General features: G+C 39.9%; 1 protein-coding gene across 1 annotated transcript; it reads left to right on the top strand.

Annotated features, from left to right (window-relative positions):
* The first annotated feature begins 1,117 nt into the window (after positions 1-1,117).
* Positions 1,118-24,899, top strand: LOC140993851 (E3 ubiquitin-protein ligase RNF19A-like). Its single transcript, XM_073463404.1, has 10 exons — positions 1,118-1,251; positions 12,619-13,447; positions 16,893-17,101; positions 17,820-17,964; positions 18,973-19,135; positions 19,288-19,402; positions 19,628-19,786; positions 20,856-21,075; positions 21,311-21,454; positions 21,867-24,899. The coding sequence occupies exons 2-10, from the start codon at positions 12,840-12,842 to the stop codon at positions 22,663-22,665; spliced, it is 2,562 nt and encodes an 853-aa protein (XP_073319505.1). The 5' UTR covers positions 1,118-1,251; positions 12,619-12,839; the 3' UTR covers positions 22,666-24,899.
* Positions 24,900-25,153: the final 254 nt, after the last annotated feature.

Below are 25,153 nucleotides of genomic sequence, written 5' to 3' on the forward strand. Positions count from 1 at the left end.
ACATTTTCCTTTTCACCTAACACAGCTTTGCCTTGATGCCACTGCCAATGACTGGTCTCTTATCTTTCATTTACTTCATAGTACTACTGCATATGTGAAGAAAGTAGTATAAAGCTTTTTGTGCTATTTTGTGGCCATAAAAGTTCTTTATTTGTTATTATTGGAAGAGGGCTAGTGTTGGGACTTGGGTTATGTTTTAGATGGAAGTGGGGTGAATTACTCAGAGATGAATGAAGCCTTTGCAATGTTCCCCCTAAGTGTCAGAAACTAGCAGGATGCATGTGTGTGTACATAATGTCTTTACTTGTATATAATGGATGTATGACAATGGCCACCAGTGGCCAGAGGGTGGCAGCATTTCCTCGACGGGACAAACACTGGCTGGGACTGAACACGTGTCAAGTCAGCGGTTGTGATCAGGAGGAAATGTTCTGAGTGAGCAATGTGGCAAACAAATAAGACAAATGAGAATAGGAGCAGACAAGTGATATCGTTTAGGATGAGTAGTTTAATGTTTGTTTTAGTTTGTAGTTTTCAGGAATCTTCTTCTACATGTCAGGTGGTTTTAGTTCAATTCACTGCAAAATTCTGTTAGTTTGCTGAAGTTGTTTCATGTTGATTAGTCTTGAATGTTACTTCACATATGCCTATTAAAATTAACTTTGAAAAACCTACTATAACTGTGTAGTTATTGCCCCTTTCTTCATCTAGTGGTTAAGAGTAACTCTTAAATTTAGCCTACCTAAGTGCTGTTCAGGTGCTACTCATGCATTTTCATTTTATGCTACTGTACACTGGTAATCCTTTACATTTCACAAGGTAGTATTATGATATTTTCTCCACTGCGTTTATTTAACTATATGTAAATTAGGATACTCAAGTAAAGTACTTTTAAAGATTTGTACTTAGGTACAGTATTTGAGTTAAATATAATATTAAAGTTTTACTAGCTAAGATGTATTAGTATTAGTACAGTGGTAATTTTGTGTAATTAAATTTCCACCACTGGCTGTGGTGTTGTTAGGTTGATGTCTTTTATTCTGAAAAACCAACATTTCCGACCGGAAATGTGAATGTTTATTGTAGCCATTTTGTTCTCGGGCTTGACGACAGCAGCCAGACTCACTCGGGGAATGCACTCTGGCGTCCCTGCGAAGTTTTCTTCAACATTTTCGTTAAACTACGGCTGACTGTGAAATGGACACCGCGGCATACACCTCGGTGGTGAAGTAGGAAGGTGGAAATTTACCGGTGAGTACGGACAAGAACGATGTTTCCAGGCAGAACTAGCTAACGTTTGGTAATTATAACACAGATAAGAGAACTTCCTCCTCTTCGAGCCTGGCGAGCAGCTAGCAGTTTTTAGCTTTGTTAGCTTGTATATTTTTCCTCCTTGAAACTCTTGGTCGGCAGAAAGCCTCTACTGGCACCAGATAAAGTTTATTGCCGTGACGTTTACTAATTTAAATAAGCCATATTGTCGATTTAATCGTCTAGCGGATGAGCAAACACCATAGCTCAGCTATTCAGCAACTCTTGGGGCGATTAAAGTTGGGCACTAGCTTCCTGCTAGCCCAATCTGATTTCGTTAGCTAGCAGGCTAACGCTGGTTAGCCAGGTGGATAGTGTAAACAGAATTTGGTCTTTCCTGTTCCTAGCGTCAGATGACACATACGGAGCCTTTTCACATGTCTTTTTAAATTATTATAGTGTCTCCACTACCTGTAAAACTACGTGGATTGGTGTGGTTTACTGGATGCAAAATAACCTTATCTTAATATCCCCTTTTCAGTACTCTGTTTGCACTCCAGCTTTCGGGCTCTGGGAGACGTATTCACGCTTGTGCATGAGCTGAAAAGCAGATTTTAATCACTATATATCACTGGAACAGGTCCAGACAACTAAATTCTTGTTTACTCAATTGGCTAGTTTTGTTTTCTCTCGCTGTGCAGTAAAGTCGTGCTTTAAAACGTCAGGATAGTTATACATAAGGTTTGATATGTCATACGAGGATCGTGTGGACAGTGTGCCACATAAACCTGAAGATTAACATTACATTTAATCATGACACCACAATCAAAATTTTAATATCCGAAACATCTGTAATTTAATGTCATTAAAGGTGAAGTGCTTGGACACATTGCATTACAAAAAAACAAACATTTTTCTTCTTTTATCAGGACATCGTAATTATATATATATATATATATATATATATATATATATATATATATATATATATATATATATATATATATATATATATGCGCACTGTCTATCATCCACATTAACTTGAAATCATTAACCCTATCACTCCTTCTTCAATCTTATTCATCAGCAGTAAAATTAACACAATAATTATAATGTTTTACCCACGGTGCTTCAGATTATACCCACAGCTCCCACTTCAGCACACTGCTTTTAGTGTGAGGTTGTCGCTCACCTACAAAGATGTCAAAAAAAGATAAATAAGTGTAACAAACAGACATAAACAAGAATACTGCCATCCTCATAAAAACATCTGTCTGAGCTGAAATCATGAATCCTTAAGACTTACTGCTTAGGTGCCATTGGTTAAGTTAGTTCTATACTTTATGCTTTAAGTCCTCTACATTATTTAGGTATATATTGTAGTTAGGACTGGGTAATATGGCCTTAAAATTATATTTTGATTATGTTTTAGGCTGTGTTGATGAAGGTTCTCAGACATCCATATTTTAGGCTATAGCACCTACACAATATATATCTTGATATTTTAAAAACTCCTCAAAAGCAAAAATGCTAAGACTGGATTGGTGCTTTCACAAAATATTATCGCAATGAGACTTTTGATAAATAATCCTCGGTTTTATGAATGTAATGACTAAGTAGGTAAAGGCAAGTATTAGAACAAGTAGGACATTCTGGTAAATTCAGAAAATTACATCACTTTACCGTAATGCAGCCTTTCAAACCAGGAAGTTACAGTTAATAGTTATTAAGCAATAGTAAAATAACATAAATCTGCTCCCATAGAGCTCATTTGTGCATGTAATGAATACTTGTACGTTTAAACTTGTATTGTTGATAATATTTACACATCTTTTACTTGTGACAGTATTTTCAAATGTGGTGTTACTTGTCTTAATTAATCTGCCACCCTGTAACTAAACACGTCGCAGTTCAGTGAATGGAAATGCTCTCCGAAAATGCGTTTCACTTCAAAGCACTGTTAACAATAGTTTACTGAATAGATAAAAGGTCAATTGATGGGCGTAGCTCTTCCTTATTTACTGTGTCACTGTAATTGTATGCATGACAAATTAATCCAGTCCTCTCTGGAGCTTTATGTCAATGAGTCACAGGGCTTTATTTGCTCATAATGGCCTGTCCCTGTTAACTTTAATTTAATTATCAGGTTTGCTGAATGTAAACAGAAAAACTATTTATGCTCCTAAGTTTGTAACATTTTGAGACCCATGTGATTGTTGCAATTACATTATCTCAAACCCTTTGTCTTACTCGGTGACCTGTCAGCGGCATTTCTCACCACTGATCCAAGTGGTGTGTGAATTTGAGTCCCGGACCGTAAATTCTCAAACAATGTATTGTTCTTATACACAAACATTGACATGTTCGGTTATTTTTAAGCATTTTCGATTGTTTTTTAAGGCCCATATTTTTCATCTTACGTAATGCAGTTAAGTAAACCTGTGATGAACGAAGCAGTTCTTCTTTTTCTTGTCACACATTATTGACACACAGGGCTTTCACCATCACCACCAGTTAGGGCAAAAATTCTCCAATATGAACCAAGCAAAGGTTAACTGACCTCAGTTTGCTGGTCAGTTGTTGAGGGAACTTTCTGATCATTTATGTTTTGAATTATTTTATATTATCCTATATTGACAGCGTTTTGGATCGTCAGCCCCATGTCTGTTTATATACCAGATATGCTGTTATATTCATTTTTAAATTATATAGCCAATCAAAACGTTAAATTTATGCAGTGTTTTTATAATCCAGTATAGTATTTTAGTAACCAGTGATCGTCACCCATCTAGTATTGTTGTTTGTGACACTGCCAGCCAGACAGGAGAGACCCATGAGCTATGGAGCAAGCATTTACTTTTTTTGGCATTAATGTCTCCGTCCTACAAGCATGCACCCTTATTTCAACGTGTCCTTTAGCTCGATTAATGAGCTAGCAAACATTTGTGCATCAGGCGCTAATCATGTTGCATCAGGCACTAATCACGTTATCGTGATTAATCAACGTCATGTCGTGGCCTTTTAGTTTCGGTTGGCCCTTATTTGTTTCTTTTGCGGGACCATTAGAGGAAGTATCATCACAGCATGTGGTCATCTTTATATTCCTGTTTATCTCAGGGCAATCACAAGAGTAACTAATCATGTGGACACAGATAAGATAAAAGTAAAGACTGAAGTCTCCCAATGGCGACCGTAAACTGGGAATCTAGGTGCATCTGTTGATTATAAATAACTTAGAGCATGCTCAATTTTGTGTTTTGAGACCCAGGTCCAGTCCTCTGCTTATTCCAGGTTTATTTCAGTTAGCTCTGCAATGTAAAAAGTATTTAATTTGGAAATTTTATTTGTATTACAGTATGTAAGGGCTGTGAATAAGCACTGTCCTAAGAACCTAAAATTTCTAGCTAAATAAATTTAAAGGAATCAAATCAGTGCATCTGTGGCTTTGATTAAACAGTGAGCCCCAGCACTGCCGGTAAATTGTGAAAAGCTGTTGGTGTCTGTTTCCTCTTCCATTGTAGCAAAGGGAACAGAGCTGTCTCCCCCATCACACCACCCATCTGCTTCCCCCACCCCTGCTGTTTGGGGTGAAAAGACTTCAGCAGAAAGGGCATACAGTGTGGAGACTGTCATGGTATGAAATGATTGGAGGATATATGATATAGACGGTTGAGGGAGTGGGTTTACCCAATATCACCATTTCCATCATTTCTGGTTTCAGTGTTAGATTGTGTTTAGTGGTGACTAAAACAGCCCATAACCACCAGCATTGTGGGTAATTTCCTTCACTTTTCGTCTGTGTCTATTATTGACTGCTGTACAGAGATTGTGTTGTTTTTTGTTTTTTTTAATGTGACACTTTGTAGTTATTTAACAAAAAAATGTCTCCTACACCACAATTAAAATAAATAGTCACAGTAATGCCCCAGCAGACAGGGAAGAAAAAGTTAAAAAATAGGCTTTCCAAATGTTTTACAAGGAAATACGTTGGTTATGTGTTTGTGCGACCTTGAGGACACACGGTGTGTTTTGTGAATTAACATCACATGTTAGTAAAGGTTTTTATTTTTTATTTTATAAAGGCTCTCTCTAGAAAAAAGCAACAGATAATGGTGGTTAGGGCCCATAGGTGCACATGCAGTTCCCATCTTAGAAATCAAGCTGCCATTGAAATGAATGAGTGAGAACGATTGGACGTATACAGTGCATGCACAGTGTGGCTCTTCTCCTTTATGGTCCCTGTCAGCACCCCACTGGGCCGCATAGATGTCCCTCTATATCGTAGGCAAATGGCATCTCTCCTCCTCTAGCTGGGGCAAACACAAGTCATCTTTATTTGCTGTCTCCATGGTGCTGAATGGACAAATGTAAAAGTAATACAACCTGACATTTTTAAATTGCCTGTGTGATAAACACTTTATTTATACCGTAGAGAATTTTGCATCGTAATCATTGCATCCCCAGTTGCATCTTAAGTTTTGATGGACAAAGGCTCCATTAAAAGTTAAGATGCAACCTCATTGTCTTGCACCAGATCCAGTGGAAAAGTACCTTGGCCTGTTGGCTGTAAAGCAGTTTGTTTAGTAAATAGTGCTGAAAGCAGCTCAGAGGCATTCACTCCCGTGCCTCCTGTCCCTACCATCTGTTGAACGTCAGACATTATTATTATACTTTGACTGGCAGATAATAGGCCAAATAAAGATTCATTAAGCTACTGGGTTATCCACTGTCCAGCTGACAGAAAGTTGGCTGACACCTGATGAATGGTGGGCAGTCTAACAGGAACAGGAACAGTTACGGTATTAAAAAAGCTGAAATCTTTCCACTCAATGTGGTAGCTTTTCCATAGAATTTGTCATCCAGTCTCCCTGGCTGTTCCTCCATCTCAAGCCATAATAACTGAATGCATTGTCATAATCAGGAAGTCTGTCCTCCAGCTGGAATGTCACCGGAAATTAGTGTACGTGATGAACGCTTTGAGTCAGTAGTTTCCAGTGCTGGAAGCTGATCATTGTATGTAGGATTTCTTTGAAGGCAGGCATAGGCTACTGAACTCACAAAAATCCCAGGAAGTTTACCTCCTCTATGCCTAAATGTGCACTTTAGCACTGAGAAACTCTGGATGGATTTCTTCATAATACACTATTCTGATTACCTGAAACTCACCTGGACTCAAATACGTACACATGGGTAGTCAATATCTCCTAGAGGCAGATTTCTTTTTGGATGTGCATCAAATTGTACTCACTCAGAGAGATACCAGCCACCCTAAATATGGCTTTTTTCCCATCACGGTCCATCCATTATTCCCCAAAGAAATGAATGAAAACATAGAGAAACGCTGCCAACGTTAAAGAATCTGAGAATAAAATTCCTGGATCTGTCCCTTTATCCGGATCCGCACCAAAAGTTAATGGGTTCAGACACGGACACCTTTAAAAACATAACTTTATGGAGGTGGTAGTAATGTGTCAGATGATGTGCACGTCCAGAAATTGAGGCAACAGGTTTGTCAAAAAATGTAGTAGTACATTAGAAATGAGCCAAAGTCCAGTTCATTGCACAGAAACCGGCTAGTTATATATTTATCAAAATTCTTTAATAGCAAAATTTAAGGTATCCTTATCAAATATGTGTACGTAAAGCACCTCATGTTGGCCACTATATCGTTATCTTCATCAGTATGGCTGTAATTGAGAGAGACAAAGTCATTTTAACCAACGTATTGCTGCTTCCTCTTTTTATGTGCTTCACAGTGAACCCGGGTTACGCAAGTAACCTAAAGTTTCAAACTGGTCGACTTAACTGATCTTGTGCTTTACTGTTCAGTTTGGAAATAGAAGAAGTGATGCAGAGCAACATTAACATGAATATTCAGGAAAGGAAGTTTCAATTTGAGATTTAATTCTGTTTATAGCATATTAATAGTCCAAAGCCTTACAAAACATATTTATGAAACTCGGTTTGACGTGCCAGCGTGCAGTCAAGGACCTGTAATATAAAATGCTCTATTGCAGTTCGGTTGTGCACCTAATTGTCTCTTTGCAAAATTACAGGCAATGGAAACCTGGATTTATTTTGTTTATTGCAGTGCAAGAACCAACATGTTATTGCTTCGTGGTCTGAAGAGCCATACTTGTTAAAACCATTACCACCACAGCCCCGGGTGACACATTTTGTTACTATTTTTTTCCCCATCCATCTTGACATATAAATTATACACGACTCCCAGAAAAGTCAGTATCCTTGCATTGACCTGTCCCTCTAATAGAAAACACAGCTTTAAATTATATTACAATGGTATTCATGGTGTAGCATCAGCTGATGGAAACACTGATTTCTTTTAAGAGTTGACGGAAGCTTGAAACCATTCATTCTGCCGCAGTAGGCTTCCTGCCCCGGGGTTGTCTCAGGAACTGGGACACCATCCCAGTGTGTGAGCTGTGGTTGCATGTGATTACCCCTCGGCCACAGAACTTGAATACATGCATGTGCATGCAACGCACACACTGACCACAGTCGCATGGAAAGTCCCACTCACTCTCGGTACAGTGCCGAGGCAGGCTTTTCCAGTTTAATTACGCCATGGGATTGTAATTTCACATCGCCTTGTGGGTTGCTTGAAATTGTTCCTTCGTCTTGTTAAAATTTCCTCTTGCTCTTGTGACTTGGCAAGTTGACCCAATACATCATCAGGCTTTGTTATGATGTGGAATTACAGTGTTAGTACATTGCTTTAGCCTGTACCAGATGGGCCTCAAGGTGGAAGTTCTCTTCATGGTCAGTAGATCATCAGAAAAGCATTTTCCTCTTTTGTTGCTTCATGACACAGTTCAGAACGAGGATACTCAAGTATGGCTCTGGAAATTTGCTGCCCAAAAGTAGTCAGTAGTTGCTTTAAGAGATGCAATTAAAATTATTTTCATTAACAATTATTCTGCTGATTATTTTCATAATTAATCAATCGGTTGTTTAGTTGTGAAAAATGCTCACCATACTAAAAAATCAAACCAAAATCCAAAGTTATGTCTTCAAATTGTCTCTTTTCTCCAACCAAAAGTCCAAAACCCAAAGATTGATCATAAATGACCATGTAAAGCATCAAATCCCCACATTCAAGCTGGAACCAGGAAATATTTGACATTTTTACCTGAAAATGTGCAAAATGTGTGACAAAACAGGATTATAATGAAGTACTGTAGTGCTGCAGAGATGCCTTAGCCTATAATCTTGCTCTCCAGTTGTAGGAAAACATGTTCATGACAAGTGTTGCATTGTTATGACTTTAATAGTTTTGATCTCTGAAAATGATAATTGTGATGCAAAATGGTCAGTCCAACTAAACTTGAATCATATTGCAATGGGAATATTTTTTCAAATAACTGCAGTATGATTTTTTAATTTACCCTATCCAGCAGCCCTATAATTTACTCTGATCTGGTTTAGAGGCTTCATTTTTGTGCCATCTCTCCAGAGTCACCCGTCTGTCTTTGGGTCTGTGGCATCATTGCCCTGACAAACCAACAAAACCGTCTGATGTGTCATCTCACATTGCCTCACATCATCTCATGTCGCGTTACCCACTGGTGTTGTGTGTAAAATTTCAGATGTCATGTGCCGGCTTTGGGTTTTAATTGCAACTGTTAAACTTTCAGCACCACCAATTAAAACACATAAGTCTTTACAACTTGGCTCCAGTGCTAATGGCTTGATGAGATACAATTATGGTTTAGATGTTTTTAAGTCTCATTTATCTTTAGCGCACAGTTCAACATATAGGTTCACTTTACATTAAATGTACTTAAACGTTGTAATCAGCTAAATATGGCTGCTTAGTAAAATCTAGTCCTCCACACCCATGTTTGTTTGTTATGTAGTTTTTTCTTAGCAAAGTCCATTTCAAGTGACACTTTCAAGCGTACTGCCTGCTAGATAACCTCGGTGATACTTTGTTGAGTCTTACGTTGATAACGTAAGTGGGTCACCTTCTGAATTAATGACAAACGGATCAAACTGTTTCACTTCAAACGGTGCCAATGCTCCAACTATTTCCATGTATTTGCAGTCTGTAAGTAGTGGCTACTTCTGCCTTTCTTCCATCTAAGAAGTCATCTTGTCAGCACGTCTGACCTGACATTCAAAATTAATTTTCCTTCTCTTGTGTCATGATGTCTGCAATCCCAGTGTGACCTTTTAAAAGAGGTGAAGGGACCAGATATTTACACTACACATATTTTATAGCACTTTTATGATTGTATTATGATCATGGTGTGTGGAGTAGACCTGATGTGAACGCATTAAGGAAGAATAATGGTGGTTCATACTGGTTGATTGCCAGTTAGCATTTGTCAATTTTGAAAAAGTTCTGGCATTTGGCAATTTAATATGAATTTTCCAAAATAAGACATTTGTAAAAATGTCAGGTGCACTGGTTGAAAGCTCAGAGGATGCACGTCAAGGGAAAATTCTCAAAAAATATAGCTTTGAACAACAGCACAGGTTGGAGGTTGGGCACACATCCAGACCACCTTCAAAATATGACCCGAGTCAGTTGTTGGTGCAGTCAGACCTATTGACCTAGTCTTTGAGTATATCAGTGCTGGTTGTTAATGCAGCATTAATTCAACATATAATTTGGTTGAAGAGGAAGGAGAATCAGCATCCAAACACGTGCAGCTGAGGCACCAGACTGAATCCGGCTTCTGGCTGTGCAGCTAAAAGGCAGACTTTTAAAACTTTCCTCTGACACTGAAGTAGCTGTAGTAAAACTTAACTGCTGCCTGCAGGTCATCACGAGGGGAGAAAAAAAACGCAGCCAGTCAGACTAAGGTTTCTAGGTTATGAGAGTGAATGTTTGTGCTTTGCAGGATCGTTGTGCCGGTTGAGATTTGCAGTGGGCTTGTTAATTAGTCACCTTTTGGCTCCCGCAGGAATTTTCCTGAAATTAGTCCCTAATGACAAACACACACAAACAGAAGGGAATTGAGGAGCAGAGGGAAATCATTCCTCGTCCTCCACGTTGCCTTTTTGTAATGTGCTTCAGTACTTTGAAGATAAATCTATAGCTTTGAGAACTTTATTTATTTATTTAAATAAGTTAAGTTATTCAAATAAGGGCTGCACCATAAAAGTTTAATCAATGCTATTTTTTTCAAGTTTTTTTTTTTTAGTTATCAAGTAGTTTGATTGATTTAATTGGTTTGAGTAATTTTTTAAGCTCATAGGTGAATTTCTGGTTTCTTCACTCCAATATGACAGTAAACTGAACATCTTGGGATTGTGGACAAAACGAGACCTGTGAAGATGTCATCTTGGGCTTTGGGAAATGATAATAAATACAATTATACAATAAGCAATAAATAAAAATAAAACAAACATATTAAACAACAATAAAAACTAATCATTATCATCATAGTTGAAACCCTAGGTGGAACGTTCGGGTCTGAGAAAATGAAGCGCAAGTCCCTTAAACCTGCCTTTGTCCTAATTTCCTGCAGGGGTCAATTCCACTGGCTGCAAAAAGAAGTCTATTTGTATGTAAGCTTATGAGAAAATGACCCTACTTCTCACTTGATTTATCACCTCAGTTTCATAATGATTATATAAGTTACTGAGTTAATGAGTTTTATCAATCTCAATTGTTTCAAATCTTCTTCAAAACAGCGTGATGTTCATTATACCATTTAGAGTAAAATAGATGACATAGCAGAGTATAGTTGTGTGGCTAATCCAATCAGGATATCTTCCTGGACTCCACACTCTCATCAAATATGGTCACTTTTGGCTCCAAAAAACACAAGATTCGACAAGATTAAAAAAAGATTCATGTTGGCTGTTCAAGTCCAATATTTATTATACAGTCTATGGGAGCAACGGCATTACAGGCTGTAAATTTTACAAACCGAGTCTCTAATAAATATCTCTTATCCAGGACACAGAATGTCTTTGTTCGGATTGCGGTAACATTGTGAAATAAACTAATAAACCAACATTGTAAATTTTGTCTCATGGTCAAGAATAACACTCCAAGGAGAAAAAAGTATTTTTTAATCACGACGTTGCGTTGCCTAACACTCTGATGTCAGTGGATCGTCTGCAGGGCTGCGTTTTTAGTTTTCCAAATGAGAAAGAGTTAGACAGATTGTAGGACATACATACATACATAGTACATGGCGTTTCTTCACTTAAGATGAGATTACACCAAATGGTTGTGAAGTCAGTATTGTCACCTGATTTGGCTCATGGTTATTGATTTTAAAGACCTGTTGTGGATTTTGGACTGGTCTGCATCGATAGACTGGAGAGCTCACCTTGAAAAATGTGCTCAACTTATCTTGTAGACTAGTTCTGACTTCCCATCTGACCAATTAAAGCTGTCATTTAGCCAGCATTGTTTATTTTTTACAAGTGTAATCTAGGTGTTTCTGTTGCTGCAAGTGTGATACAGCACAAAATCAGCATCTGCGTTGATGTTCGGAGGTATATCCCTTGCTGTAATACAAATAGTGATACATTAGCACTATTCTGCTCCTTACATTACATGGTCTGTTTAAGAATCAGTTGAAGGCAGAGATGTTGATCCAAAAAATGTCAAATTCATTAGCTGGGTTTGGATCTGTCAACTGTGGAAGCTCGCATAGCACCACACCCACAAACTCTACTGGTTTGTTTGAGCATGACATTTGCTTCATATCACTTGGAGATCTTGAATTGATCTTTTGTTTTGATGCATGCCTGCAGGACAGAATCATGAGAATCAAATGCTTGTCCTGTTGTTGGTTCTGTGTAGCATCACCTTCAAACAGATTTCCTTCACATTCACTACAAACATACATGAACTCTGCTCTCACAAGTGATGAGTTGTGCTTTAGTTGTTCATATTGTTCAAAATAAGAGCATGTGGAAGCATTTGAAGCAAGGTGTGGCTGCTCAAGAGGCTCACTGACACAGCTGTGGCTGCATCTACGATGGGAAAAACACAGGATTTTGTCTTGTTTTGCCTGCACATGACTAATCCACACTCCTGGGAAATCCTGCAGTTGTTTTATGTAAGCAGTCTGACTTAAACAGAAGACACGCCTGAAAAATGCCTGAAGCTTGCCAGAAAACTCCTTATTATCAAAGGGATGGTCTTTCCTGAAAACAGTCTCTGTCTAGTCTAGTGAGAAGCCTAAATTATATTTTTTTGATAGATTTTGTCAGATTTTAAATGTTGAATATCCACTTGATTGGCTGTTACTCACCCTGAGAATCACACCACTACATTGCGCTTTGAGATGCTTCTCTTTTTGCTGCAGAACATTAAAAGTTAATGAATTCAGCTTTGGTTCTGTACCTGATTTTCTGTTTTTTTTCCCTCTCTGTCAGGTTGGTGTTCATCACTGTGATTCAAACCAGGGCCAGATCTCATCATACTTCCAAATCTGCTACACCAGCTTCTAGCCGCTATGTCCTAGCTAACAGCGGCCTAGCCCCCTCCCCTGATCATCCTGTCCCTCTCTCTGTCCTCCTTCCTGTCCCCATCCCTCATCTCCTCTCCTGATGTGTTGATTTCTGGTCGTAGCACAAGCGGTGCCCCTTCTGGCGTGATGAGCAGCCTTCACCAGCAGCATCATGGCAGCACAGGCTCAGAGCGAGACCTTCACTCTGCTGCCTCCTCTGTTAGCCTCCCCTCAGTTCGCAAGACCCCCAAGAAGCGCCGTCTGTCCCTCCATTCACTCTTCGGCCGACGACGCCGGCCTGAGCGCGACCCCAAGCGCAAGTCCAGGCCACTGCAGGCTGCCGCTGGAGTGGACGGCATTGTCAGCACTGAAAATGTCCAGGCAGAGACTTTCCAGGATAAAACTTCTGCCCAGTCTGCACTTGCAGCAGCATCAACTTCATCAGTGTCGGGTTCTTCATCAGAGCTGCTGGAGTGCCCTCTGTGCCTACTGCGCCACGCACGGGACCGCTTTCCAGACATCATGACCTGCCACCACCGCTCCTGTGCAGACTGCCTGCGACAGTATCTGCGCATCGAAATCTCAGAGTCTCGAGTCAACATCTGCTGCCCCGAGTGCTCAGAGCGCTTCAACCCCCACGACATCCGGATGATCTTGGGGGACCGGGCCCTCATGGAGAAGTACGAGGAGTTCATGTTGAGGAGGTGGCTGGTGGCTGAGCCGGACTGCCGCTGGTGCCCTGCCCCCGACTGTGGGTAAGAACTAAAGATGATGGATTATATAGGCTACACAAGGGATAATATTGTCCACCTTAGATTTATGGCATCATAGCCTACTCAGATTTACAGGATCTGATTTCACCAGTTAGCCATACAAGTTTAGAGGATTCATTTTTCAATTTATATTTAATATTTCTAAAATCTAATTTCAGTTCCCTGAGATGTGCCTGATGATTCATACGTCTGATTCAACAAAAACACGAGTCCCAAAATAACATAGCAAGCAGCTCTATCAGGGAAACTTCAAGGCTGTACTCTGGCCTTTTTGAAGTTCACCCCACCCTCTGTATTGATGTCTGAGATAAAAATAACTTGTAGCAGTAAGAGACCCACTTATTCTGTCAGCCTGATGAGTCATCTAAAAAAGACATGGGTAGCAAGTGACGACGATGATGTTGTTGTGAGACTGTACCTGTCATTTTTCTGTACACATAATGGTCTGTAGAGGGACACAAATATGTACATCCCCAAATATAGGAGCATATTTAACAGTGAACGGGGGCTCTCAGATATATCTGTATCAGCTTATATGTGAATTGAAACAATTTTTACAGAACAAAATGTAGAAAAAGATGCTTGGGCAAATTATTAAATTCCCAAAAATGTTTTTTTTTTGTTAAACTCTTAACTATCCTTCCTCCAATACTTTGTCATTTTTTATTTACTACCTAATATGAGTATTGGCATCGTCCCCAAAAATCCAGTATTGGTCAAGCTCTGAAATGATTTACGTTATAGTGCTACAAGGAAGTTAAATTGTTGTAAATGTTCAATGTTATGTTCATCACATAAATTAATACAAACTCAAGAAACTCAAAATCTTCTGGGATAGACGATAAAAAATGCCAAAATAATGTAGAGACTGCAAGGCCAGAAATATTGTAGGAGCACTGCACAGAATAAAACAACAAAACACTAAAAAAATGGGGAACATAACAAAGTAAAAACAACAACATTTATATGACCAAAGTGAATAAAAACAAAACTTCTGGGTCTTGAATTTTGAGTATTTAGCGATGTAAATTATAAGCTTGAGATGGAGTTCTGAAAACCTCAGTCCGTTCCTTCTCAAACTTCTGTGAGGGAGAAACTGTTTTTCTGGTTTCCCTCTTTCACGAGGAGGTGACGGTGGAGATGAAGGTCAGGTCAGGGCCTTGTATGTTTGGAGCTGGTAGGGATTCAACAGTTTGCTCACAGGGGCCCAAACGGAGCCTAGCTAGGTCACCCTGGTTTACCTGTTCTTTAGTGCACCTTTAGGCCACAACCAACCACACACACAGCTTAATCAAAACTGCTCATCTGCATTTGCGGCAGCCTATTTTAAATGTTTTTCGGAGCAGCTACTTACCCACATTCCCTGAATGCAGATATCAGCGTTAGCTTAGTTTGGAGTGATTGCTGAGTTCAGTAATGGCCTCACCCTTCGCTCTCTCTCTCTCTTGGCTTTGTTGCAACAACACTGCGACCCTCTCTGTTAGAATAATGGCTCTTTCATGAGCTTCTTGCTCTCATCGTCTAATCAGTTCAGCTCTGGCTCACTGTCATACTCTCCACCGGTTAATGCTGTCACCCTTGATTGTTCTATAATTACGCTCACTACGTTCTTGGACCTTGCTGGTCAGCTCAGAAATTCATCAAAGTTGAGAAACCTCTACAGTAACAGCCGTGAAGAGATAAATTATTTGTTCTTATGCAGGATAGTTTCTGGACTTGTACTTCTACACATGTCGTGTACTGTTTTTGTAATTCGTGCAAATTAAGTAGTTTTTTAAAATGGGACCACTAGTTTTCAGCATGAAAACATAAGTCAAAACTGAACGGGAATGCAGTCAGAGATTGTTTAGACACTGAAATGTACTGTATAGTAATAATACCAAAAAGTCCATTTGGAAGCTCCTCCATCCACTTTACGACGTTTACACCATTTGCCATCAGTTTGCCTCACTGAGGTGTTAGAGGAGACTGTCTGGAAACTGTCTAGACTGAATGCTCTGTAGGTATATGGTGCCCACAAAAACTCCCACTCACTACTACTGCAGAGTGTGTCAGTTTCTTGGCAAGCATCGTAAAATTATGTCATGGCATCAGTTGCCGCAACATTTGTTTTTGTTTGCTTTGTCTGATACGATAGCCCTGAAAACCACCATCAGATGTTTATGGCCAATAAAAAAGTGATAAATACATATAATAAATACACAAAAAGTTACACAAAGCCCCTTTAAAAGTTTGGGATTTTCCTAGAAAAACGACTTAAAAACTCCAAGAAGAATTTTTAAGCAATTTAGTTATTATTAGTGGTGTTTATCAAAAGTAATGCAAAGTGCAAGGGCAAATTTCAGCTGGTATCAGCTGATGTTTGCATGTCTATTGGACTAAATGCTCATCTTATTTTAAACAAGATCATGACTAAGTAAACAACTGTGTATATCAACCAGCAGCCTTGGTAATTACTGAGCTGTAATCACTTCCAGGGAATATATGCTGAACTAAATAAGCAGCTCTGTCTTGCTGCAGGCATTTTACAGAATTACATTTGTAAATACTAGAAAGCTGAGGGTTTCATGCAACCTGCAGTTCTAAATTGGATCATTTTCACTGGACCTTTTAAGCTTTTGAACACAGTAATATCCAGTATAAAGCTGTTACACATTGTGCAGATTATAGAGTGTTTGTTTTACCTTATCATTGGTTTCTAATTTCCATGATAACCTACTACAGGAAGGAGGCTGAATTGCTTGAGTTATCACAGGGTTTAACTGAGGTTCTCATACATATACTTACTTTATTAATAGGCCAGGTGCTCTGCTCTCTTTTCTACAGTATCTTCCTCTTAATAAAAATAATTATTAATGTCTCATCCTGTCCACACCAGATGGACACAAGATGGTTTGTGAGTCAATAAAGCCATTTAATTGAGGCAGTAATTGTGTTGGGGTATAAATCACTGCTGCAACAATGGATTTTTATAACAAACAGTTTGTCAAGTTGTGTTAGTTGTTGGACTTCGGTCATGCCATGTGCTTTTCAGTAATCGCTCTCAAATTGACCATTGTAATGACTGATGAGGGATACCATGGTGACATGCAACCATGCAGAACTGATTGAGCCAGCACTGACTCATTGCAACATAGCTCATTGGGGAAATCACAGAAAGTCAGTTAATTTCCTTTAGTTATGTAACTCTTCTCAAAGTGATGTAAATGTCAGCAGTATATATTGTGAAAGCGTACTGGAATTTTGTATTTAAACACACTAGATGTAGTTCCTTTGGTTTTAAACTCTTGCTCTACCTCTACACTGTCATTTTAGTCCTGCTGACCCCTAGTGGTATGTGGAACTACTACATTTAAGCTTTCCTACCAGCATATATGCATATATTAACCAGCATGTTGGCTGATTTCTTTTTCTCTCTCTCAATCAGTTACGCTGTCATTGCGTTTGGCTGTGCCAGCTGCCCAAAGATCACCTGTGGGCGCGAGGGCTGCGGGACAGAGTTCTGCTACCACTGCAAACAGCTGTGGCATCCCAACCAGACATGTGACACAGCACGGCAACAAAGGGCCCAAACCTTCAGGCTGAGGAGTTTCAGGTCCTCCTCCCTCAGCTACAGCCAAGAGAGTGGAGCCGCAGGTAAAAAATACACACACCTTGGGCTGCACACTATTAATCATTTTGACATCGACATCGCAACTTGCGCATGTGCAATAGAAGTGCAATGTCATGCCAGGCAGAAGTAAAGGTGTATGACATTGTAAAGGTGTTCATGGCAAGAATGTGGCTCAGCTAGTCTGTTGCAGGCCACATTTTTGGGCATTGTGATGGCGCATACCATCGACCATCCACTCATGGAAAGATACAGTCTCATCTTGAAGTGTCTGCAGATTAACTCCATACCCTCTGTGTTACAATCCACTACAGTTAGACAAGATTCAAGCTGAGATTGATAAATACCTCATTTTTGTCTCGTTGGTGCTGGGAGGTTAAAATCAGTTAACATTCAAGTGAGTCACAAAGGTTTTAACTGATCAGTAAACCCTCAATGTGTTCATAATCTTAAAGGTGAAATGCATAATTTTTTCGATTTTAACTAGCACCGACACAAGGAGCTGCTTTTTTTCATATTGCAGTATATATATATTTATATATATATATATATATCGCCGGGAAAAAATATTGCAATGTCAGTCAATTTGTAAATTTTTTTCCGATATCGTGCTGCCTCATACACCTGTACCTTCAGCACACCCATCACCCTTTTTTTAGTCCCATGCTTGACGCATTCAGTGTTTTTTGACGAATATTTTCAGTGTGAATTCACATTTGCTTTCCTTCAATTGACCTCCACCAGGTGATGACATCAAGCCGTGCCCTCGCTGTGCTGCCTACATCATCAAGATGAATGATGGAAGCTGTAACCACATGACCTGCGCTGTCTGCGGCTGCGAGTTCTGCTGGCTCTGCATGAAGGAGATCTCTGACCTGCACTATTTAAGGTGAGACAGACGCACAGTAGAAAAAAAAACAGCTCGTCTGCCCTCAGTGCAGTAGTAGTTACTATTATTGTGTGTCTTTCCTGTTTTTTTAAGATTTTGAGCTAAGAGTGTAGAGAGACAGGAAACATGTGGAGAAAGCGGGGTTTGACATGCAAGAAAGGTCTCTGGCCAGAACTGGACCATTACTGTAAACAGTGGATTGAATTTCAGTTTTGTTTAAAGCCCCCTCTAGTCAGTGTTTTTTCCTGTCTAGCGGTCGATGTTTTTTCTCAATCAGAGAAAAGGGGCGTGAATAATAGTCAGCTTGAATTTAGTGACTTTGAGCACAAAATTAACACCGGAGGGTGTGAAGTTCATTCTTGACTCAGAAATAGTTTGACAAAATAATCTTACCTCTTCTGCTGATTATGAGATGTTTCCAAGCTGTCAACCTTTTTGTTTTTGAAATAGATTGTCCAAAATGTTTAGTTTTTTGCTACCTACCTTATGTTCAGTTAGCAATTGAGTGTTGTGATGACAGGGAGAAACAGAATATAATACAAAATATGCGTATGTGTGAGTATCCATTTTTGAATAAAGATGGAAGACAGGACAGCTCCCTCAAAAGTGAAGATGGTGTCTCTCATTTTTGGTCATTCTTGTCATGCTGATGTATGTTCTAGTGTTCATTTTACAATATCTTTGGTTTGAATTAGTTATTTGATGCTATAAAAGTGGGATAAACAGCTGGGCCCTGCTCACAACTAAGTCTTGGGTGTATGGGTGAGACCTCAACACATAGGCTTCACCACCATATAAATGCTTCCCTGACTCTTGAATCCAAATGATGTCACCAGCGCAATATGGCAGTCCTTGTATCTGGGATATTTTGACTTAAGTTTTGTACAGTGGCAGTAAGTGGACAATGGACGCATTGTCCACCTTTTATATACAATCAATGATGCATGTTTAGTAGTTGATTGTCTCTTGATATTATTTAAATTTCATCTCTCCCTCCAATCCTCACAGTCCGTCAGGCTGCACCTTCTGGGGGAAGAAGCCCTGGAGCAGAAAGAAGAAGATCCTCTGGCAGCTTGGCACGTTGGTGGGCGCACCCGTTGGAATCGCACTCATAGCTGGCATTGCTATCCCAGCAATGATCATTGGCATCCCAGTCTATGTTGGCAGAAAGGTGAGAGCTAATGGCAGACAGCTGAGGAATGATATGAAACAATAGCGGTCTAAACCAACAGTTTAGATAGAAGGAAGGCATAGAGGAGAGAGACAGAAAACAGAAGACGGCTAGATTTTGTAAAAGTTATTAAGTGTGCTCTTCCTCCTCAGATCCATAATCGCTATGAGGGCAAGGACATCTCTAAACACAAGAGGAACTTGGTAATAGCTGGTGGTGTGACGCTGTCTGTGATCGTGTCGCCTGTAGTCGCAGCAGTCACTGTTGGTAAGAAAGAAGGTTTTTTTTTTCCTCCCTTCCTCTCCTTCACCATCTGTTTCTCGATAACATATAAATTATTTAAAAAGGGTTTCTGTGGTGGGTCAGTAGTAGCAATAAAAGCCATCAGGGGTTTGGACGTTTGCCCAAAACATTTGTCACATCCCATTCTTTCTGATTTACACTAAAACAGTGGATATGTTTGGAAATGTGTATTTACTTTGTGTTGTGTAGGCATCGGAGTCCCCATCATGCTGGCTTATGTCTATGGAGTTGTCCCCATCTCACTGTGCCGGAGCGGCGGCTGTGGAGTGTCTGCTGGCAACGGTAAAGGGGTGCGGATCGAGTTTGACGACGAAAATGACAACATTGGAAGTGGAGCAGCAGCTACAGGTGAGCATCTCTGACTGAGAACAACACAGGAAGGCAACACCACTAATTTCTTACAGTGATTCCAGGAATGTTTATTGTCACCAATGGGTATTTGTCTTGCTGTTAGTGGAAACACAGAATGAAAAATAAAATAGATAATAAAAATATTTTAAAAACCACTATGAAAACTAACATCAAGAAGAAACCATGAAATATATGAGACTAAAAGACACTGCAGACAAGTTAATATCCATAAACCTGTTGCAGTTCTGTCTCCTTTTGAATTTTTTAACTTTTGCCACTTCCTCTCAAGCAGCTTTGCTTTCTTACACATTTGCATTATTACTAACTTCATCGTCAGTGAAACATTTATTCACAAGTGATTTATTCTTGTCAGAATTACCCAAATTTGCTTATTTCTTATAAAACATTTACTCTCCTGTCATACAGTGACTGTAGATTGGCTTATGTGTCATTATTAGTTGCACATGATTCATAGCACCTGAATATTTGGAGAATACTAGCGGTGTTTTCTAGCAACCACAAAATGAGCGGTGTTGTGGCTGTGTGTTCTGACATATTCGTGTTCATCCACCTCTTGTTTGTCTTGCAGAAGTACAACTACACCTGTCAGTGCCTTTGTGTGTACATATAGATTATTTATAGCCTGTGAAGTGCCAAAACAGAGAAGTGTTTGAGGTGTGTGACTGTGTGAAATGACTGCCGCGGTGTCTGTGGTTTTTCCTGTCAACGTGTTTGTCACTGACGGCTGAGTGAGGTCGAGCTCATCGTGCTTTCTTCCGAGGAGGTGTTTAGGGAGACGGATTGTATTTCTGTCAGCTTCTGTCATCATTTTTAATCCTAATGACAGCGGGGAGTTTGACCTTTTCCAGTAACATAAAGTGTGAGACTTGATGACACATATTCACACCTAAGAATTCATCAATCTGTTATTCCAGGATAAATTAAGAGCCTATAAAAGTCAGTTTAGACATGGATATAACTTTTGAAAGACACTGACCTCAATTTCTCTCCCTTGTCTTCTAATTATTGATAAAATTACACTTCCTGTTCCTACTTTTCTCCTCAGACACAACCTCAGTGGCAGAGACTCGGCTCAATAACCCCAGCCTTGGAGATGGAGCGAGTGTCGGTGGCCTGACCGGCCTGAGCCTCAGTGTCAGCGGGAGCCACATGGAGCGCTGCGGCATGAGCTCCACTCAGCGGGACAACATGAGCGACAACGCCAGCACCACTGCCCTTGCTGGGACCAGCATCACCGGCAGCCTCTCTGGCAGCTGCTACAACAGGTAACAGACTGAACCTGGATATCTCTGCATTATTATCAATGTTTTATTGAGAAAAAATGTGGTAGTACAGGTTGATTATTATGAGAGATTCATATGAAGTACGCCTCAATTGGATTGGACTGTCTAGGAAAATCTTTTTCTTCCAAACATCTGTCGTCGTGTTCTTCTGTACTAGATTAAGCAAACATGCGGCGACTCATTATTTTCTGTATTTTGTGTCAATCATTCTTTCCAGGATGGAGGTGCAGGCTGATGTGCAGAAGGAGCGCTGCAGTCTGAGCGGAGAGTCGGCTACCGTCAGTCTCGGGACAATAAGTGACAACGCAAGCACAAAAGCCATGGCGGGATCCATTCTCAATGCCTACATGCCTCTGGAAAGGTCAGTAGTCAGAATATACTCATGTTACATGTTGGAGCAGCACATTTCTGAACTTTTTTTTTTTTTAATTCTTAAAAAAAAAATCCCTGTCCTAGTTTTTGTAGTACCTTTTGCCAGATGCCCTAGGGTCACATTGTTGGAAGGAAGGTCATTGTGTGTTTTTATCAGTATTTGCTCTGCTGCATGCTTTCTGCTTTAGTAGAGAATAATGCTAGAAGGGCATAAAAACAACTTCAAGGAGTAATTTCGACTGTCTTTTGTCATTTCCTTACTTGATTTATTTATCGAAATGTTAGTTCTTTGGTCAAAAATGATGAAGTGATGATTATTTACAAACATGAAAGTGAATATCAGTAAGTAAAATGATTTGTCATTTTACTGTTAGTGAATTTTGAGTGATTTTATTTTGCAGGGACAATAGTCTGGAAGTTCAGGCAGACGTGGAGTCCAAACAGGATAAGGTGAGGCACTGCAGCGCCAGCAGTAGCCTGGATGAAGCCAGCTGCAGCAGTAGCACCGCCGGCCTTAAAGGTGCCAGCGGAGGCACGTGCTCATGCAGCTCTGCATGCTGCTGTGCTCAGCACGACAACCACTGCTGCCCGTCATCGCCCTGGTCAAAGGAACCCTCCACTTCAGGTGGCAAGAAAAGCAAAGGGAAGCTTTGGAAAAGAGCCAGCAGCTGCAGCAAAGGAGAAACTAAAATTAATGAGACACGGGGAGATATGGATGCTCAGCTCCTGGAGCAGCGCAGCACCAACTCCTCTGAGTTTGACTCTCCGTCTCTGAGTGGCAGCCTGCCCTCAGTGGCCGACTCACACTGCAGCCACTTCTCATCAGAGCTCAGCTGCTCAGATCCTGAAACCTCAAGACCAGCTCATCCACCCTGCTCCGCCCCAATGGACCATCACCCAGCCGCCACCTTCAACGACGTCACCATCTCACCCATGCCTGAGGTCGAGCACGACCGCTTGGAGCATTATCCACCTCAGAGTAGCCACGCAGCCTTCACCCACCGCCTGCTATCGTCATCCCCACCTGCGTCACCAAAGGAGGGAAGCAGTGGGACGTTTCTGTACATCAGCGAGGAGGGCGCAGGCGGCGTCGTAGATACGGAGCCAGAGAAAGATCAGAAAGTAAAAGAGAGCACCAAAAACACTGCCGCACAGCCTGTAAGCCCAACAAGGAAGCGCTGCATACAGACAGACATCTAAAGGAACTCTCCTCTTCTTTGGGTGCTGCTAGCTCAGTTAGCCTTATCACCTAATTTCACTCTTGAGTGCATCTGGGGAAGCTGGTGGTCAAGTTTAAGTCTAATTATATTTTTATCTGCTGTGAAGGCAGGAATATTATGTGAATGTCAGTCTATACAGTTACAGAGAAGGTAGAAGTTGGAAAGAGATGTTGTGATTAAAGTGAACAAGAGCACAGTAAAGTCAGAGCAGACGAGTTGATTCTGTCCTTCAGCGACAGAACAATGAGACACGTGTGAACCAGATGTTTCAGCGAGGTCAAGTTGAATGTATGAAGACAGGTGTAAAGTGTGTTATCAGGGTGGTGTGATACTACAGAAGGCCCATCCAGCTGTTATGATGATCTGCAAAGTCCCTGAATGATTTTCTGAATGCAAGCTCACAAAAAAGCAGAACTGATAAAAGCTGGATAGGAAGAAGAAAAATATATTTTCAATAGGAACTTGAGCTGCTATTTTAAACCCTGAACTTATCCTCCAGTGTGGCATCTGCAAAAAATCTGGATTTCTTGCATGAATCAGGGATGGATACGTCATCACTGTGGTCCACCGCTGTGCCACCAGGTCATTCTGTGACATCTTAAAACAGCATGAGAAACACCACAGCTAAAGGATTGTTGAACCTCAGAGGGACCAGTCCAAACAGTAGCAAATTCTATTTTTCCATAATCATCTATACAAAAAAAATATTATTGTTGCTTTTTGTTTAAAATGTGACTCCTGTTTATTTTTTTTTGTTGTGCTTTGTCTTTGCTTATTTTTTATTTTCCATTTTGGGAAAGTTGGTTTTAATGTTGAAGCCCTTTGTTGGGTCCAAACTTTTTAGTTTAATCGGGTGAGATGACTCAAACTGTAGCCTTTTTATAGTATTGTGGATTGAGGACAGTTGCCAACTTGCATTAATCCACCTTCACAAGCCCCGTTGTGCACTGGTAAAAATAGCTTTTGTTTGTGGTTGCTCCTGTGTAAATGTAACCAAGTTTTCACTGCAGTTTTTAGTCTATCACAGAATTATGAGAGGTATATTAGATAAAGGGAGAAAAGCAGACATGCCCAATTTCTTAGAACGAAACTGTAGCATTTCTTACAATTTATGGGGCTTATTTTAGTCATCAGCAACTAAAACTGGAAAGTCAAACAACCAGTGTATTTGCAATAAGAGGCTCTGATATACTTGTGCAATGAGAATATACTCATGTGTATTTCATTCTGATTTATTATTCAGTAGTGAATTTATAAAGATAAAAGGTATCCAAATCAAAATATAATTTTTGATTTTTCCTTTGGGTGTATTTTAACTACAATGTGTTTTAATTTGTTCTCTTAAATCCTCACAAATGATTAATGCAAATAATTTTCTATTTGTTGGACCCGCAGTGCCTTTTGGGGGAAAAATCCTTTGTATAGTGTTTTTATTTGTATTTCCTCATTCTGTATGTCCTGAGTGAGTTTATTACATTTGCCTCAAAATGCTTGAAATCTGATGCTAAATCCTCACCTTCCCCTCAGTGCTAATGCTAGCTGTCACACTAGCTTGTTCAGCCAACCAAAGACTGCTCTCAGGCCACTTGACAGAACCGCTAATAAAGTTTATGATACCCAAAAGATTTCATTTTAGAAATCAACTTTAATACCTGAGGTCAAAAAATGGCTTCTCCAGAATAGAAAACACCATTGGATTAAACACAAAGGTCTTTAAATATCAAGACCAAAATGGCTTTTTTCGGAAGAATATTTAAAAAAATTTCACCGACAGTAGCCAAAGTCAGCTCACCTGTGTTGTTGGTCAGCTCTGTTTGACAATAAAACCCCGTCTATCCAAAGCCATCAGCATTTTGAGCATCAGATGTTGTGTTCAGCAGCTGTTGTAAATTTTCAGCCTGACCACAGATTACTCTGCTGGCACGTCGACCAGACGAGCTCAGCGTGAAATGTCTGGGAGTAGAGAGTTGGAGGTGTTGACTAAAAGAGTTAAAGAGCTGCAGGATATTCCCACCCTGTTTATGTTCCTTCTGTTAAATTCCTGTGAGTTTTATATTCTTATTTGAAGACTAGTGCCAGGTCTATTTTCTAACTTGGTCAAAAGAAGCTTATGCGATTTGAAAAAGTATATATTCCCTAATTATTTGCTTTATAATGTGCATGTAAATGCATATCCTTAAACAATAAAAATCTCAATAAAGCTTGTTGTCTGTATATTTTGACATGAACGTGGTGATTTTCTTTTAGTGCTGTCACTTACACCATACGTTGAGCTTTAACAGGTGTAGTTTTAAGTTTATCATAACATGCAACTAATTTAAACCTATTTTGCTGCAGTGTTTTTCGTTCATTCCCTCTTACTAAAAATGCAGTTTATCTTTGTAATCAAATATATGAAGTCGTGAAAACACAGGCCCATTAAAGCATCCACATAGCACTTTATTATTTACATTAGCATTCAAACTATT

The sequence above is a fragment of the Pagrus major genome, chromosome 3 (genome assembly GCF_040436345.1).
Source record: "Pagrus major chromosome 3, Pma_NU_1.0".
NCBI classification, from domain to species: domain Eukaryota; kingdom Metazoa; phylum Chordata; class Actinopteri; order Spariformes; family Sparidae; genus Pagrus; species Pagrus major.